The sequence below is a fragment of the Gadus macrocephalus genome, chromosome 22 (assembly GCF_031168955.1).
Source record: "Gadus macrocephalus chromosome 22, ASM3116895v1".
Taxonomy (NCBI): domain Eukaryota; kingdom Metazoa; phylum Chordata; class Actinopteri; order Gadiformes; family Gadidae; genus Gadus; species Gadus macrocephalus.
Genome location: NC_082403.1, coordinates 3,076,052 through 3,093,435, shown reverse-complemented (window position 1 = coordinate 3,093,435; position 17,384 = coordinate 3,076,052). Strand labels below are relative to the sequence as shown.

Below are 17,384 nucleotides of genomic sequence, written 5' to 3'. Positions count from 1 at the left end.
TCGCGCGTGCTGTGTGTGTGTGTGTGTGTGAGCTGCAGGCTGCTTGGCACATGCGCATTGACCAACCTGAGTAACTGGTGCGACTGGCCTGCTTTTATAGTAGTAAGATATTTTAGATATAAGGAGGACATTGAGAGTGGATCACTTATAAATAAAAATAAATGGGCAATTAAAAAAGGTTTCCAAGGATCAATTATATATGGGCGGAGCCATAAAGAGAACTAGCACAGGTAGGGGTGGGAAAAATAATCGATTCTTCGATGCATCGCGATTCTCGCTAGAACGATTCTGTCTCGATGCAGATAAATTAATAATCGGAATAAAAAAAAAAAAGTTGCCTGCTGCAACATTCTGTTCGCCAGAGAGGGGTAATTTTTGTCTTTTTTTGAAATTTTTGAATTTATCTTCAGTGTGTGTTGGCCAATCTGATTTGTCTTGACACGATTGCGATTCAGCCTACGCATGCGTGCAAACTCACAGCCAGACACAAGAACTCCTTCTAATTCAAGAGCAGCTTTTACTTTAATGACTAGATTAGAAATAAAATAAAACTGAAACCTATTTTTTGCATGCTTCCATATTGTGTTATAATGCAAGTTGCATTGATTATTGCATTGTTCATAGAAAGTCATATTTGTGACATAAGCTTTCTCTCTTATGAAATATTAGATAAGTTAATTCATCTGTTGATGTCTTTAATGATCATCACAAAAGTAGGAAGTGATTAGCAAACTCTGAGTAGCAAACCCAGATGTATATAGTATATATTTTTGAAAATCACGCATGGAAATGTACATAAAATAATTGTTGCATCGAGATGCATCGATAATCGCTTCAGAATCGAATCGTTGACCTCATAATCGGAACCGAATCGAATCGTGAGGTGTCAAGAGATTCCCAACCCTAAGCACAGGTAGGCCAATACTTATGCTAACTGTGGGAGGCTAGTGCTAATGCTAGCTGTGGGAGGCTGGTGCTAATGCTAGCTGTGGGAGGCTGGTGCTAATGCTAGCTGTGGGAGGCTAGTGCTAATGCTAGCTGTGGGAGGCTGGTGCTAATGCTAGCTGTGGGAGGCTAGTGTTAATGCTAGCTGTGGGAGGCTGGTGCTAATGCTAGCTGTGGGAGGCTGGTGCTAATGCTAGCTGTGGGAGGCTGGTGCTAATGCTAGTTGTGGGAGGCTGGTGCTAATGCTAGCTGTGGGAGGCTGGTGCTAATGCTAGCTGTGGGAGGCTGGTGCTAATGCTAGTTGTGGGAGGCTGGTGCTAATGCTAGCTGTGGGAGGCTGGTGCTAATGCTAGCTGTGGGAGGCTGGTGCTAATGCTAGCTGTGGGAGGCTGGTGCTAATGCTAGCTGTGGGAGGCTGGTGCTAATGCTAGTTGTGGGAGGCTGGTGCTAATGCTAGTTGTGGGAGGCTGGTGCTAATGCTAGTTGTGGGAGGCTGGTGCTAATGCTAGTTGTGGGAGGCTGGTGCTAATGCTAGTTGTGGGAGGCTGGTGCTAATGCTAGTTGTGGGAGGCTGGTGCTAATGCTAGTTGTGGGAGGCTGGTGCTAATGCTAGTTGTGGGAGGCTGGTGCTAATGCTAGTTGTGGGAGGCTGGTGCTAATGCTAGTTGTGGGAGGCTGGTGCTAATGCTAGTTGTGGGAGGCTGGTGCTAATGCTAGCTGTGGGAGGCTGGTGCTAATGCTAGCTGTGGGAGGCTGGTGCTAATGCTAGTTGTGGGAGGCTGGTGCTAATGCTAACTGTGGGAGGCTGGTGCTAATGCTAGTTGTGGGAGGCTGGTGCTAATGCTAGTTGTGGGAGGCTGGTGCTAATGCTAGCTGTGGGAGGCTGGTGCTAATGCTAGCTGTGGGAGGCTGGTGCTAATGCTAGCTGTGGGAGGCTGGTGCTAATGCTAGTTGTGGGAGGCTGGTGCTAATGCTAGTTGTGGGAGGCTGGTGCTAATGCTAGCTGTGGGAGGCTGGTGCTAATGCTAGCTGTGGGAGGCTGGTGCTAATGCTAGTTGCATAATGTTGTTTTCCAGTCTGTGCAGATAGCCTGGATGCTGATGATAGGCAGATGGTGTTTCTTTAATCCTGTCTGTGACCTCTCTACCCCCTGCCACACACGTCACACGCACACGCACACGCACACAAACACACACGTCACACGCACACGCACACACACACACACACACACACACACACACACACACACACACACACACACTGGAGTTTTCTAACCGTATGTCTTGTTTGATTTCTCTCTCTCTCTCTCTCTCTCTCTCTCTCTCTCTCTCTCTCCCTATATGTCTTCTACTAATTGGTATTTTCTCTGGGGTATCTGAGTTTGGAGTTAAATTAATCACATAATAAAGACTAAAACCCAATTAAAGATATCTTGTTTTCTTTTCTTTTTGTTTCTGAATAACTAAGAATATCAGTAAATATATATATTTTAAAAATACATTTACCATTCAAAAAAATTATAAACATAGCTTTTTAAAAGCTTTTTGTCGAAGCTGTCTCCTCAACAATATCATTTGACCCATGTTTCCTAAAAGCCAGCATAGTTTACCTACTCGAGTACTATAATTCAAGACAAATACGAAGAAATCAAGAATGGCCTTAATCTTTATTATCCGTACAACCGAGATTATTATTATTATAGTAGAGACCATAATATCAAAACCTGTTTCGAGCGACAGGGTGATCCGGAGGGGCGTGGCTTCCCTGTGGTTCGACCCATTTTGGAAACAAGGGATCATCATGTCAGTCACATCTGGTCCTACTTCAGACCACGTTTTATCTCTGCACGAGTGCACGGCGATTGACGAGACATCCCTCACAACACCGGTCTTTCGTGTGAGTACAACCCTAAATCATGTTGGTGTGTTCACTGCAGGGTGGCCTAGCCGGTAATTAAGTTAAGGTGCACTTTGAGTTTGCCCTCCCATGGGGTGACACGGACCGCGCTCACGCCGTCGACACTTAAAAAACCCGATTGCGGATCTACATTGCTTTATACGTTAAGGCGTGAAAGACTTCATCGTTCATTCTAGTAGGCCTACACCTCGTCAACTCACTTACATGTAGCCTACTCGAATGGCCACCTTTGTTTACTTAAACAAATCGAAACAAACGTTTTCTTCTAACTCAAACTCCTTCATTTTCCTGTATCAAGTCAAAGTACCAAGGCAGATTTCAATGTTAAAGTCATCCCGAATACTTATGTAGGAATATAAACAAAAACTATGCTTATTTATTAGAGAGAGAGAGAGAGAGAGAGAGAGAGAGAGAGAGAGAGAGAGAGAGAGAGAGAGAGAGAGAGAGAGAGAGAGAGAGAGAGAGAGAGATCATTAAACAGAGAAAAGCTCTGGTCGCTGTCGCGTCCCACGTTGCCAATAAAGTTATTTAAATTTGTTGCATGCTTGTTATTTATGTTATTAGTCTAACAGAAGTATAGAGTGCCACAGCCTAGATCCCGGCAGACCTCTTGGCGCTGCATTGGTTAGAGCCAGTGGCAGAGATGGGAGTAAGTCCCATACATGCAAGTCTCAAGTCAGTCGCAAGTCTTCAGTAAGGAGGATCAAGCAAGTCAAGTCCAAGCACAGCTTTAGTCAAGCAAGTCAAGTCAAGTCTCATCATCAAGTCAAGTCAAGTCATTATCAAATTAGTTTTTTTCAAATGTCTGTATTTCATCAAACCTGTTTTTCAGAGTCATTTTTTTTAAATGTAAGAAGATAAGTTCCGTAATGAATCAGCTCAACATGAATGAATCTCAAACAGCTTTTTATTTGTGTGTGTGTGATGTGTGTGTGAGAGAGAGAGAGAGAGAGAGAGAGAGAGAGAGAGAGAGAGAGAGAGAGAGAGAGAGAGAGAGAGAGAGAGAGAGAGAGAGAGAGAGAGAGAGAGAGAGAGAGAGAGAGAGAGAGAGAGAGAGAGAGAGAGAGAGAGAGAGAGAGAGAGAGAGAGAGAGAGAGAGAGAGTACTCTCACTAATGTCAGCAGCCAAGTAGCAAAATGACAATCAAGGACGTTAATCCATCTAGGTTTGCAACATGTTACTCACCTTTCTTTATGTGCCGTCCTGAAATGTCGGATGAAATTCGACGTGGTGCTTGGCAAATCCGTAATTTTGACATTGCAGATTTTGCATGTCGCTCCTCTTTTATTTTGTGTTGTTGTGTAATCTTTATAGCCAAAATTTATTATTTTCGGGATGTTGGTCGGAGCGCCTTCCATCTCTGCTCATGATCACTCACTAGACTCATGCAGGAATGTCACGTTGCGTGGAAGAGGGCGGGTTGCCAGGTTGCAGGTCAGGAGCACTCGCGCACAATAAAACAATGTTCATCTAATATTTTTTTTATTATTATTATTTAAAATATTTAACAAGACTGCAATGACTTGGCAAGTCGCATGACTCAAGTCAAGTCACAAGTCAGGAAGGGGCAAGTCAAAGTCAAGTCAAGTCTTTCGTTAGTGTTGGTCAAGCAAGTCACAAGTCGCAAAACTGGCGACTCGAGTCGGACTCGAGTCAAGTCTTTGACTCGAGTCGGACTCGAGTCAAGTCTTTGACTCGAGTCCCCCCATCTCTGGCCAGTGGTTACCTGCTCTGTAGACCGGGGTTCAAGTTCCAGGGAGACCGGCTCCATGAAGCCATGATGATGTGGTGTGGTGCTGAGGTTTTGGAGATGTAACGATGACGCATGAATCTTTACGTCAAGTATGACCCCCGACTCGAGCGCTGCAGGCCTCTCACACCCCAGGGGGTTGGGTCTGGGTTCAAGTTCTGGTGAGGGGCCGTCTCCTTGGCAACCAAACCTACCGGTTGAGATCTTGGTGGAACAACCATATCGGGGGAATGGTAATGTCCAGTGTGACCTCTGAACCGACCGGGGCAGGCGAGTCTCCGTGGGAACTTCTTATTTTTTCAAGTAGGCCTATGACTCCCGAGAACATCATACCCGCTGTCTCTTTAGCGCATCTCGGAAAGAGAGAGGAGAGCAGGGTTTGTGTCCGTTGAAACCTCATGTCCTTGTGAAACTTTGGATGTCATGGGGTCAGCTGTTGGGCAACCCTACTGTATACCGTCATGTATAACCTCCAACTATAACAGGTTGCCAGTCTCAGTGGGGGAGCAGAGAGCTGTTGGCTAAAGCTCGGTGTATCATGTATCATGTGAATTGTAAATACAATTATAACGTCCGGCCAAGTGCTTGTCAGTTTCTTGTTAGTGCAGCAGTAAGAGGGTTGCTGAACACTCTACCTATTTGATTATGTTGCCTAAATAGTCATTCATATGTATTTGCAATTACTTTAAGATCTAATTTACACAATGTGTTGCAGTAAAAACATTTGAAACGCAGCCCAGAGATATTGGGACATGTTGATTGGACGACAATATGGAAAACCATTTGTAGAAAACAATTTGATTAGATTTGTATGTAATTATGAATGTCTATATCTGCCTACAACGCAGGGCATGCATATTGGGTAAGACTTAGGTATGTATTTAAACAAAAGAAAATAAGTCGCGTTTTACCGTAGAAAGCAATGTAGATCCGCGATCATTTCTAAGTGGAGATTCGGGTGGGGAGGTTGGGGATGGAAGAGTGAGGGGAGGGGAGGCGAGGGGGGAGGTCGGGGATGGAAGAGTGAGGGGGAGTCGGGAGAACAGGAGCGAGAGGAACAGAGGAGGAAAGAGAGAGAGAATATAACGGGGACGGGTCATCTGGAACCGGGAATAAAAAAGAAACCGTTCGCTCCGACCGCGACTAAAGCGACTGATCTGAGGACGGTGAGTCGATGGTTTTCAATAAATTGTGAAAATGTTAATAATAACTTTTGTTTTGGTCATGAAGCACAATGAGCAGCCGGGCGTGCTGCTGCTTCACCCAGCATGAGTGACGTTTTGGGGAAACTATTTCTCCAGTTTAGCTCGCCCGTTATCTCGCTACTAGTTTTTGCACGCATTGCGTCCTATAGGTTAGCCTACTCATTGAAACCCATTACGGCTCCTGCGTTATGGACTTTCCTGTGTTTCGAGGGGCTTCGAGGTTGTCCGCTTGCATATTCCTTAAAGGAATATGTTGACCACGTATGCAAAACTGACAGAATACACTACAGGGAATGTAAATCCTTGTGGCGGAGAGTTGGAAAAAGAAGAGATCATTTTTTACGGAGATTTGTGCAGATGAGCTGACGATTTGCCTTGGTGGATTTGAATGAAGGGGAATTAGTAAAAACGCGTTTGCCCCGCTTCACCCCGACCTAAATACGACACGACAACATACCTCCAGGCCACCGTACAATCATACCACCAACTTTAAAATTGTCGCTGGTTTTGTAATCTTTGTTACCATTTTAAGTTGTTTTCATCTTGATTTGACTCTTTTACTTTGTTTAAAGTGGAACACGTAGGCTATACCTGATACAACATAGAATCATTCGAATCGTTACTGCAAATCCTGACTTGTTTTCAAAGTAGAGCAACAAGGTCATAGGTTTATGACCACTTGATTGGGGTGTCATGGCAACCGTCTAAAACACCCCAGTGTCTCCTCCCTCCTCCTCCTCCTCCTCTCTTCCAGACAGTGTGTTCCCCAAGGCTTCGTCTGGGCCACCCCCCTGGACCCCTGTGGTCCTGACCCCGATCCAAGTGGCCCCCTCGTCGCAGACTCCCAGATCAACTCACTTCCTGTTGGCCGCTTCATTGTCGGGAGAGGAAGAACCAACTCCTAATTTGGTCCTCCGGCGTTCCGACGCTTTAAGACAGAGCGACCAACAACACGACCACCGCTGCTACTCCCCGCTCCTCCACTTCCTGTCGGAGGCTGCCGCGGCGATGGCCAACGTGTGCACGTACGGGCGCTTCACGCACGCCATAGTGCGTGGCGTCCCCACCTCCTTTGGCCGGGGGGGCGAGGACCGGGCGGAGGAGGGGGCGGAGCCTGCGGCGGCGGCGACCGTGGACCTGGCGAAGGCGCAGCGGCAGTTTGGCGTGCTGACCGGCGCCCTGCGGCAGAAGGTGGGGCTGCAGCTGATCGAGATCCCCCCCGACCCAGAGCTGCCGGACAGTTGGAGGGTGGAGGACGTGGCGGTGATCCAGGGCGACACCGCCCTCATCACCCGCCCCTTCAGGCTGCAGAGACGGGCCGAGGTACGAAACGAGCGCACCCGCCACGTGTAACGGAGACCTGAACACACTCTGAAGGAAACGTTCATGGTTTTAATCGAGTTTATAACTTTATGAGACGGGTCAGACGCCACAAAGCCGTTTCCCCCCAGAACCAGGTGATACAATGGAGCCGTAGCCATAGATCGGAACCTTAGATCCCACGCCATAGATCGGAACCCCCAGAACCGGGGGCGATAGATTTACATTTACATTTAGGGCGTTCAGCAGACACTTTTATCCAAAGCGACTTGCATCCGTGCTTTTATCAAAAGAAAGAGAAACAACAATATATCGCTGTCGGTACAATAAGGATGTTCATAGCACCAAGTGCCGAGCACTAACAATCGCTAGGTTAACCCATTCCCCGTATACAACAGAGATAACTCGGATAAGATGCTACACAATGCTAAGTACTATTTTTAAGTTCCAGGACGTACAACGTACAATAAGTGCGTAAGAGTTCCGTAGTGCTAAACGCCAGGAGCTGACCCCCGGGTGCGTTTGATTTGTGCGTGTCCAGGCGGAGGCGGTGCGGCGGGTGGTGTCGGAGCTCAGCCTGACGGTGGTGGAGATGGGGGCGGAGGAGGGGGACTCCGGGGGGGCCACCGGGGGGGCCACCCTGGAGGGCAGCGACGTGCTCTTCACCGGACGGGAGTTCTTCGTGGGGATCTCGGACCACACCAACTACAGAGGGGCCGAGGTGCTGGCCGACACCTTCAGGGTGAGCAGGGGGGTCAGGGGTCGCACTTCAGGGTTCAGGGTCCTAATGAACGGATGAATGTGTGTGTTCATTCCTTCACGCATTCAACGATTGATAGAGCGTTTAGTGAATGAATGGATGGATGGACGGCAGAATAGATGGACACATTGATTTATCTGTGAATGGAGGGCTGAAGATTTATCACTAAAATAAGACCTGGCCGGGCAAATGAATGAATGAAAAATGACAGACTAGTTCAAAAGATAGACGGATTGGTGGATGAAAAAGTGAAAGTCCAGAGTTGGTTTTAATGGCTCAAGACTGCAGTGACACCCAAATGACCTGCCCGGGAAGAATTAAGTTAACTTCATCTTACTCGCGGCCACCCCTTTAAACATCACACAACAACCCTTTCAAAATCTGTGGATCACCCTCCTGGATGTGATCCAGGTGGAGACGCAGAGACCCAGATCCAGAGGCAGGGATCTTTGCACACATGCGGGTTTGTAGACAAATTCTGGCACTGTTGCGAAAATTGCAATGTGAAATGGAACCGCACCAAACCAAAAATTAAACATTGTATTTTGCGTCATCAACATGCATTATCGCGATATAATTAAAATCTCTATCGTACGCCATTTTTGCTGTTTATATCGTAGCCTATATCGTTTTATCGCACATTACTAACAGAGACAGGAGACCCAGAGACAGGGAGACAGGAGACCCAGAGACAGGAGACCCAGAGACAGGGAGACAGGAGACCCAGAGACAGGAGACCCAGAGACAAGGAGACAGGAGACCCAGAGACAGGAGACCCAGAGACAGGGAGACAGGGAGACAGGAGACCTAGAGACAGGAGACCCAGAGACAGGAGACCCAGAGACAGGAGACCGAGAGACAGGGAGACAGGAGACCCAGAGACAGGGAGACAGGAGACAAGGAGACAGGGAGACAGGAGACAGGGAGACAGGAGACCCAGAGACAGGGAGACAGGAGACCCAGAGACAGGAGACCCAGAGACAGGGAGACAGGAGACCTAGAGACAGGAGACCCAGAGACAGGAGACCCAGAGACAGGAGACCGAGAGACAGGGAGACAGGAGACCCAGAGACAGGGAGACAGGAGACCCAGAGACAGGGAGACAGGCGACCGAGAGACAGGGAGACAGGCGACCGGGAGACAGGAGATCCAGAGACAGGGAGACAGGAGACCCAGAGACAGGGAGACAGGAGACCGAGAGACAGGGAGACAGGAGACCGAGAGACAGGGAGACAGGGAGAACCAGAGACAGGAGACCCAGAGACAGGAGACCCAGAGACAGGGAGACAGGGAGAACCAGAGACAGGGAGACAGGAGACCTGGAGACGGGAGACCCGGAGACAGGGAGACCCAGAGACAGGGAGACAGGGAGAACCAGAGACAGGAGACAGGAGACCTGGAGACGGGAGAGCCAGAGACAGGGAGACCCAGAGACAGGGAGACAGGAGACAGGGAGACAGGGAGACGGGGTGGCAGTAGCTCAGGAGGTAGAGCGGGTTGGCTGGCAACCTGAAGGTTGCTGGTTCGATCCCCGGCTTCTCCTAGCTGAATGTCGAGGTGTCCTTGACAAGGTACCTAACCCTGACTGATGTCGTGATGTCGAAGACAGACATCCTGTCCGTCTTCGACAGCTGCTGCTGGAACAGAGACTTCCAACTCTCCAGCAGTAGCGCCCCAAGGCCAGATATGGGCCCAGCGGGAAAACTGATGATGATGATGATGAGACCCAGAGACAGGGAGACAGGAGACAGGGAGCACCAGAGGCCCAGCGAGAGGGCGGCCACCCACAGCCACAGCAGCCTGCCTGTGGGTTGGATTTGGGGAGTGTTCCTATAAGGAGTCTTGAGTGGAGCTGGTCCATTAAGCTCCCCACACAGGCTGTCCTCTGAGGCGCACAGAAGTCCATTAAGAGTGTGTGTTAGTTTGTGTGCGTTTGTGTGGGCCATGGGCATTGTGTCATTCTGCCCGGAAATTACATGTAGGCGGTTCTTCTCAGAGAAGTCTCAGGAAATCCTGGAGCATTCTGGAATTTCTTTTTCAGCAAAACCGTCAGAAAATATGCTGAGTGACGAGAGACCAAAATACTCTGATATTTATGTATTCATTCTATTTGTAAGCGCTTTTTGATATTTCCTCAAACAAAACTCATTGTGTTTTTTCTTTGTCGCCCCATATTTTTAATGTATTTCATTCTGAAAGCACATGTAACTTTCAACAACAAATGCATGTTATATATATTTGATTGCAGAAATATGAAGCGATAGCCTATTGACTTTGTTTTTGACCAACAATTCACTACCAAACAATCATTATCATAGCTCAAAGCCGCAGAGCAAAAATAGAAGGTCAGAAGTTCATGGGTCAGGAGTGATCCAACGCCTTAACGAGAGCCTCCCTCATTAAGGCCCTCGTTAAGGCCCAGTCGTTAATGAGAGTCAAACCGCCCGCTGATAAAAAAACTGAGTTTATATTCATTATTTTGTTGTATTCCGATGCAGGACTTTGCTGTGTCCACGGTGCCCGTGTGCGGTGGGGCCCGGCTGAAGAACATTTGCTCCATGGGGGGGCCCGACACCATCGTCATTAGCAACAGCGACGGGGCCAAGAAGACGCTTCGGGTGAGTCGTGCGGTCGGGTCCCTCCGCAGTGAGCGCATGAATAATGACTACATGAAACGCTTGACTCTCAGGCTGCCACCATAGTGAGACAACTGAGACCTGAATCAAAGAATGAGAAAATAATTATGGATATACACTACGATGTTGTGCTTTAACTTCGCTTGTGTTTGGGAATACAGAGGTTTTGTTTACGGTATAAATTATAAAATTTGTCTTAGATGGATGGTTTCATCTGGTGGGGACAGTAATTAAGTTAATTAAATCAGTCAACCTTTAGTACTGTTCTCCTACACTACATTAGCAATGCTCTGAGAAATCTTAAGGAACACTAACGGGTTTGCGGTCTTAAGTAACGCAAACGATTAGGAGTTAGCACTGATTAATACATGAGGAATGCTAATGGGTTAGCACCGCTCTTCTGGGCGGTCCTAAGCTAACGGGTTAGCACGGCTCTTCTGAGCGGTCCTAAGCTAACGGGTTAGCACGGCTCTCCTGAGCGGTCCTAAGCTAACGGGTTAGCACGGCTCTCCTGAGTGGTCCTTAGCTAACAGGTGAGCTGCTCACTAGTGTTGGCTCGTTCGTTCGCGAACCGGTTCGAATGACCGAGTCTTTAGGACGAACGAACTGAACCGGTTCGTCTCTCTCGTTCGTTCGGTCGTCTCGTTCACCATTCGATTCACCGGAGACTCGACTGAACGAACAAACGAGTTTCCGGTAGCACTAACTCCACTGAGTCTGACTGACTCAACTGAGAACCGCGCAATGGCGTGCATTCCATGATGCGATTCACCGTTACCGGAAACTAGGCTGAATCGCGAACGACTCCTCCACGTTCAGTCGAGTTTCCGGTGAATCGATTCACCGGAAACTCGACTGAACTAGGAGGAGTCGTTCACGAATCGTATGTTCGTTCAGCCTGGTTTCCGGTAGCGGTAAATCGCATCATGGAATGGACCCCATTGCACGGTTCTCAGCTGAGTCAGTCAGACTCAGTGGAGTTAGTGGTACCGGAAACTCGACTGAACGAACGAACGATTCGCGAACGACTCCTCGTTCGCGAACTGAATCACGCGAACTGGGTCACAGAAACGAATGATTGAATCCACCACCACTGCTCACCTGTTAGAGTGACGTAAACGGGTTAGCGCTGTGCTCTCCTGAGTGATGCTAACAGGTTAGCACCGCTCTCCTCTGTAAACTCTCTTGTTCTCAGATGATGGAGCAGCTGACAGACCACCGCTACGAGGTTCTGGCCGTGCCGGAGGACGCCGCCGCCAACTGCATCTACGTCCGCGGTGCCAACCAGCAGGACTTCCTGTTGCACCGCCCGGCCGAGGAGTGCCCCGAGAGCATGGAGGTGGGTCCACGAAACGAGCGCACCCTTCAATAGACCCACATAAACAGAATGTGAAACAAATGCATCCTTCAATAGACTCACATGAACAGTGTTAAACGAACGTACCCTTTAATAGACCCACACAAACAGTATGAAACAAACGCACCCTTTAATAGACACGAACAGAGTGTGAAACGAACGCACCCTGAAACCAAAAATCCCAATTAACTTTGGAAAAGGAGTCTACCACTCTGGAAATCCCTTTCCAAGAGTGACAGACTTGTACAAGTTAATTTCCCGCTTAACTTCTATATAAATTTGAGTGAACCAACAGCCAAGTTGAACAAGTGATTTTGGGGTTCCCTTTAGATCCCAACCGATACTGGAGTAAAAGTTTACCGATATATGGACCTTTAATCAATATATATATCTTGGATGGAGCTGCTCCTTACGATTTGCTGCTTATCCTCCAGCATGCAAAACAAGAGAAACAAACCTTCACAGAAAAATAATAAAAATTGTTTGGTGTTGGGCGCATTTATAAATATGTTAATAAATTAACATTTCTGAAGTTCTTTTCGACAAACAATTTAACTTCTCAGTTGCATCATCCAACAGGTTAACCCTCCCTCAAATCCCAACCTCCTCCCTTTTTTACTAGCATACGGACTCACATTTGTTTATCATGTTTTCACTCTCAAGCGTTGGGTACTAAGAAAAAGCCCCATATCAATTTAACAATCTTTTGAGATCGCCTGCCCGGGCTCTAGTTACCTGACCGCCACCACGCTCTCTCCCCACCCAGGCCCTACAGAAGCTGCAGGACTACACCTTCCTGCCCACGGCCTGCAGTGAGGCGGGCAAACTGGGAGCCAATCTGTCCTCCCTCTGCCTGCTGGTCAACCGCAAGCACACCTACTTCTGAATAAACTATATACGCCTTCAAAACATGGAGCTATGCTAACACCCTGTGCCATCAGTAGCTTTGGCATCAACGCACTAATACGCAGTTTATCAGATAAAGTGGCGAGCAGCAGAACTACGCCCCCTGCTGGTCGTTTTGTATACAACCGGTGTCACACCCTGCCCCTCGTGCAACTTTTCCAACCACTTGAGTCAAGGGGTTTGAAGTTACTGCATGTACTTGATTTGCAGCCTAGTAGGGATGAGAAGTTTAAGTGAAGGACCGAAGACTCTTTAGATTGTATGCCCATTAAATGTTTACGTTTTTAATGTGTGATCTCACATTAACAGTTGCTAATAAAACTAGACTTCCTTTCCTAAGAAAATGTTATGTTATTTCTATACATAAACAACATTAAGAAGATGCTTTTATCCAAAACGACTTACAATAAGTATTCGTCAAGACAATTGCTGTCTGTAATCGTTAGTCAATGAAAACCCAAACACAGAAGTAGCATAACCTCAAGTTTATTAAGTTGAAAAACCCAACATGTTTTAACGGTTAGACTTGGCCACTCTCTCCAGCTCGTCCTTCTTCTTGATAGCGTAGGAGTTAGAAGACCCCTGGAGAGGTGAAGAGATTCAAACCATTAGACACAGCCAGGAGCACAACAGTGAGAAGTTCAGGATCTCACAATAACTTGTGACTGGTGGTTAAAATAAATCCAGGGTAAATTCAGATTCTTCATTTCGGGTTTCATTGTCAAATGCTTCGAATGTGTCTGAGTTGGTGATTGACTGGGTCACCGTTATAGACTGCAGCCAATGAATAAACAAAGACGTTCAATCTGCGAGCACTCTAGCACACCAGGACAACGGGAAGGTGTCTAGGCGTGACTCTAGCCTCGCTTAGCGGACAGACGGTACAGGTAGATTCATGTCATTAATAAGGCGGGACGGTGAGCATCTTTCTTAGGGATGCCACAACATCTGGGTTTGAACTGAAAACTGTGTGGAAGGGACACAACCCACTATGGCGTGCGTGAAGCGCCCGCGAGTACACACGTCGGCCAACTTGATGTATTGAAGTGCATCAAGCTACAAAATGTAGACTTGCCACATTTAGAGGCAACTACATTTATTGAACTATTTTTTAAATACATTTAGTGGCACTACTTAGTTTCTCAAACTACCTATCCGACCAAAATAGTGATCCAGCCATCGTACACGTCTGATGGGTTTTACATCATTTTAAAACAAGCTCACCTTGGCGGCGTTGATGAGCTCATCAGCGAGGCACTCGGCGATGGTCTTGATGTTCCTGAACGCAGCCTCTCTCGCTCCTGTGCACAGCAGCCAGATCGCCTGAGAGAAAAGACATCCGGGTTAGAGCCTTACCTCGGCCTCACAGCTTGGAACAAAACGCTCGCAGGGTGAAAGGTAGTTTCGAATGTGTCTGAGTTGGTGATTGACTGGGTCACTGTTATAGACTGCAGCCAATGAATAAACAAAGACGTTCAATCTGCGAGCACTCTAGCACACCAGGACAACGGGAAGGTGTCTAGGCGTGACTCTAGCCTCGCTTAGCGGACAGACGGTAGGGTCAACATGTACACTAGAATGGACCATATGGGCCTTTTCACCAAGAGGGATAGAATGGCAATTAAATCATACAAATCAGAAGTGCATCCGAGGGCCATGGAAACCAGCCTGCCTCCTGTGATGAGGGGCTGAAGGCCCCTTAAAGCTGCCCAAGACATTATGATTTACTACTGATGGCAACACAACTGTCTGGCCTAAACTAAACCGCCAGATACGGACAGAGCCTTTATAAAAAACTTCAAGTTAGCCATTAAGTTTATTATATAAGTAAAAAGGGAAGAAAATCCTACCATTTTGACAAGACCTAAACACAAGTCCTAAAGTAAGCAACACTACAGAAGAAAGGTATCCAAAAAACGAAATGCGTCTGATGAAACGTGTACCTGGTTGACCCTGCGGAGTGGGGACACGTCCACGGCCTGTCTCCTGACGGTACCGGCACGCCCGATACGGGTCGAGTCCTCACGGGGCCCACTGTTGATGATGGCGTTCACCAGCACCTGCAGGGGGTTCTGGAGGGGAGGGGGAGAGAGGCGTTCAGAGCAGGAAGAGACACTCTTAGAATGCTATTGCATCACCATGACATTAAGATGGACTTATGATACCCAGGTTGATATGCCCTTAGAATGACACAAATATGAGGTTGGAAACTACACACGATGGAATGAATTAGAGTTCCACCGATTAGGATTGAAAACATAACTACAACAGTATCATCAGTATGGATATTTGAACGCACCTGATCAAGTCTTGAACAGATCAAAACTTTAGCGACAGGTGCTTAAAATAAAACCACCGGCGATGCTGATTTTCATCAAATGTTTCGAATGTGTCTGAGTTGGTGATTGACTGGGTCACTGTTATAGACTGCAGCCAATGAATAAACAAAGACGTTCAATCTGCGAGCACTCTAGCACACCAGGACAACGGGAAGGTGTCTAGGCGTGACTCTAGCCTCGCTTAGCGGACAGAAGGTACAGGTAGATTCATGTCATTAATAAGGCGGGAGGGAGAGCACCTTTCTTAAGGATGCCAACAGGTAGCTTACAACACCTGGGTTTGAACTGAAAAGTGTCTAGACCATCTCGAGTCTGACCCACACCATTCATCACTGAATATCAATCCAAGCCATGCAAGGGCCCGTCACAGGATGTACTCACTCATTTCTTCTAAAAGCACCAAACAAAAAAATATGCATTTACAGTCCAAGCTACCAAACCCAGTAATGAGTCGGCCCTTTAACCCAAACCCTGGTTCGGTGAACCCCAGCATGTCAGCGCCTCAAGCGGCCCCCACTCACCTCCCCGGTGAGCAGGTGGATGATCTCGAAGGCGTGCTTGACGATGCGGCAGGTCATGAGCTTCTTGCCGTTGTTGCGGCCGTGCATCATCATGGAGTTGGTGAGGCGCTCCACGATGGGGCACTGCGCCTTGCGGAAACGCTTGGCGGCATAGCGACCACCGGAGTGGGGCAGGTACTTGGCGTACTTCTCCTTCACGGCAATGTAATCCTGCGGAGGAGCCACACGACAGTTATAACTACGCGACACAAGTACACACAAGACACATACGAACACGGAGGACAGCACAGACGAGATGAAAATGTATAAATCACCAAAGGGAAATTCAGCATTTGTACAGCACGTTTATTTCTACATAGACATTTAAACAAAAGCAACATTTAAATAATGTGCAATATTGCTCACTTTTGATTTGACTATCGTTTGTGCATTTTGATTTGTACAATTGTACAGTCCTGACTGACTTCATAAGCAACGGTATGAAGCTTATTTTTTCATTGTTACTTAAAGCTGTACAAACAGTGAATTAGGCTCAAGAGTGGGGATGGATTAGAAAAACTAAATTCTATGAAGAACCTCCACATTCAGAGATAAGTACATGACAGCTAAGATGACAGGTAATGTGTCTGAGTTGGTGATTGACTGGGTCACTGTTATAGACTGCAGCCAATGAATAAACAAAGACGTTCAATCTACGAAAACTCTAGCACACCAGGACAACGGGAAGGTGTCTAGGCGTGACTCTAGCCTCGCTTTTCCCGAATCTACCGGGGCTCCCACCGGGTTCTACCGGCCGGGGATCGAGTCCTACCGTACCTGCAGAGAGATGTCGTTGATCTGCACATCGTCGGTGCTCCACTTCCCGAATAGCTTGATCTCCGGAGACTCAGCGACGGCTGGTGCGGTCTCCCACGTCTCGGTAGTCACTAGGAGGAAACAGGTAAATATAAATACGAGGCACGTTTCGACCTGGGAAATTAAACCACGTCTAGTAGTTAGTTCGGCCATTCCAACGCCTCCACCCAGGAAAATTAATATACGTGATCCATCTTTCAAACGACAACGGCCCAACGTATGCAAGAGCTAAACCAACAGAGATCCAAACATAATTTTAACGAAAACCACTAGAAACCCTCGGACGTCCCCACACCACCGGCCAAGGCCTGAGCTGAGCCCCGCGGTGGTCTAGCCGTGTTAGCTTCCAAGGCTAAACATTTAGAGGCGAACAACCCTTCACACGTCTGATGGAGGTTTACTCCAAAGCTTAAATCAGACAGTTTGTACTAGGCAAGAAAGCCGCAAAACCACGTACGACGGGACAGTGAAGGTGAGACTAGATGCGGGAGGTGAGCAGCGACCCGCGTGGCTCAGCGGACACATGTACGGTGGATAGCCACATGCTAATGCTAACGCTCCGGTCCGTGGCATTCGGAAAACACATTTTCACCCGAAATTAAGAGCATTACACAAATCGAACGCGGATTCACGCATACGATGCATGCAAGTGGGTTAGAGGTACGCGAAGTGGGTCGTTAAAAGTCATTATTTGAGGTTTTAAGGGTAGAAATTCTGATTTTTGAGACTCACTTGTGTCAGCCGTTCTGTACCACACTTCTCAGAGACGGAAAAGGGCCTTTTGCTTGCGACGCGCGGCAATATCCGGTGGCTCGATGGATTACATCCGGGGCAGCCGGGAAACAGGGAGTTGTAGTCTTTTTGGTCGAATCA

At 47.6% G+C, this 17,384-nt stretch overlaps 2 protein-coding genes and 4 non-coding genes across 8 annotated transcripts; 1 reads left to right on the top strand and 5 right to left on the bottom strand.

Moving 5' to 3' along the window:
- The first annotated feature begins 2,706 nt into the window (after positions 1–2,706).
- ddah2 (dimethylarginine dimethylaminohydrolase 2) lies at positions 2,707–13,495 on the top strand. 3 transcript variants are annotated; one of them, XM_060043992.1, is made up of 6 exons: positions 2,707–2,841; positions 6,576–7,140; positions 7,679–7,879; positions 10,396–10,515; positions 11,729–11,872; positions 12,657–13,495. In XM_060043992.1, exons 2-6 carry the CDS (start codon positions 6,826–6,828, stop codon positions 12,774–12,776), a joined length of 900 nt encoding a protein of 299 aa, XP_059899975.1. In that variant the 5' UTR covers positions 2,707–2,841; positions 6,576–6,825; the 3' UTR covers positions 12,777–13,495. The 3 variants fall into 3 exon arrangements, with proteins under 3 accessions (XP_059899975.1, XP_059899974.1, XP_059899976.1); XM_060043991.1 differs by having other exon boundaries at positions 6,572–7,140; XM_060043993.1 differs by lacking the exon at positions 2,707–2,841 and adding an exon at positions 5,626–5,778 and having other exon boundaries at positions 6,572–7,140.
- rps5 (ribosomal protein S5) lies at positions 13,267–17,382 on the bottom strand. The gene is made up of 6 exons (XM_060044029.1): positions 17,244–17,382; positions 16,473–16,582; positions 15,657–15,866; positions 14,740–14,868; positions 14,021–14,119; positions 13,267–13,378 (listed from the first exon to the last, which is right to left on the bottom strand). Coding segments are annotated over exons 1-6 (618 nt in total). The 5' UTR covers positions 17,245–17,382; the 3' UTR covers positions 13,267–13,309.
- On the bottom strand, positions 13,529–13,664 carry LOC132451764 (small nucleolar RNA SNORA3/SNORA45 family). The gene has a single exon (XR_009524215.1). It is a non-coding gene; the product is annotated as a small nucleolar RNA SNORA3/SNORA45 family (small nucleolar RNA).
- Positions 14,203–14,338, bottom strand: LOC132451763 (small nucleolar RNA SNORA3/SNORA45 family). The gene has a single exon (XR_009524214.1). It is a non-coding gene; the product is annotated as a small nucleolar RNA SNORA3/SNORA45 family (small nucleolar RNA).
- Positions 15,182–15,317, bottom strand: LOC132451762 (small nucleolar RNA SNORA3/SNORA45 family). The gene has a single exon (XR_009524213.1). It is a non-coding gene; the product is annotated as a small nucleolar RNA SNORA3/SNORA45 family (small nucleolar RNA).
- Positions 16,275–16,410, bottom strand: LOC132451765 (small nucleolar RNA SNORA3/SNORA45 family). The gene has a single exon (XR_009524216.1). It is a non-coding gene; the product is annotated as a small nucleolar RNA SNORA3/SNORA45 family (small nucleolar RNA).
- Positions 17,383–17,384: the final 2 nt, after the last annotated feature.

Excerpts from the sequence above, each read along its gene's own strand:
- rps5 (XM_060044029.1), bottom strand. Across the intron at positions 14,869-15,656 it reads TCCACCTGCTCACCGGGGAG|AACCCCCTGCAGGTGCTGGT; the intron begins GTGAGTGGGGGC and ends CCTCCCCTCCAG. Across the intron at positions 14,120-14,739 it reads CACTCCGCAGGGTCAACCAG|GCGATCTGGCTGCTGTGCAC; the intron begins GTACACGTTTCA and ends CTTTTCTCTCAG.
- ddah2 (XM_060043992.1), top strand. The coding sequence starts at position 6,826 with ATGGCCAACGTGTGCACGTACGGGCGCTTCACGCACGCCATAGTGCGT. Across the intron at positions 7,880-10,395 it reads TGCTGGCCGACACCTTCAGG|GACTTTGCTGTGTCCACGGT; the intron begins GTGAGCAGGGGG and ends ATTCCGATGCAG. Across the intron at positions 11,873-12,656 it reads AGTGCCCCGAGAGCATGGAG|GCCCTACAGAAGCTGCAGGA; the intron begins GTGGGTCCACGA and ends CTCCCCACCCAG.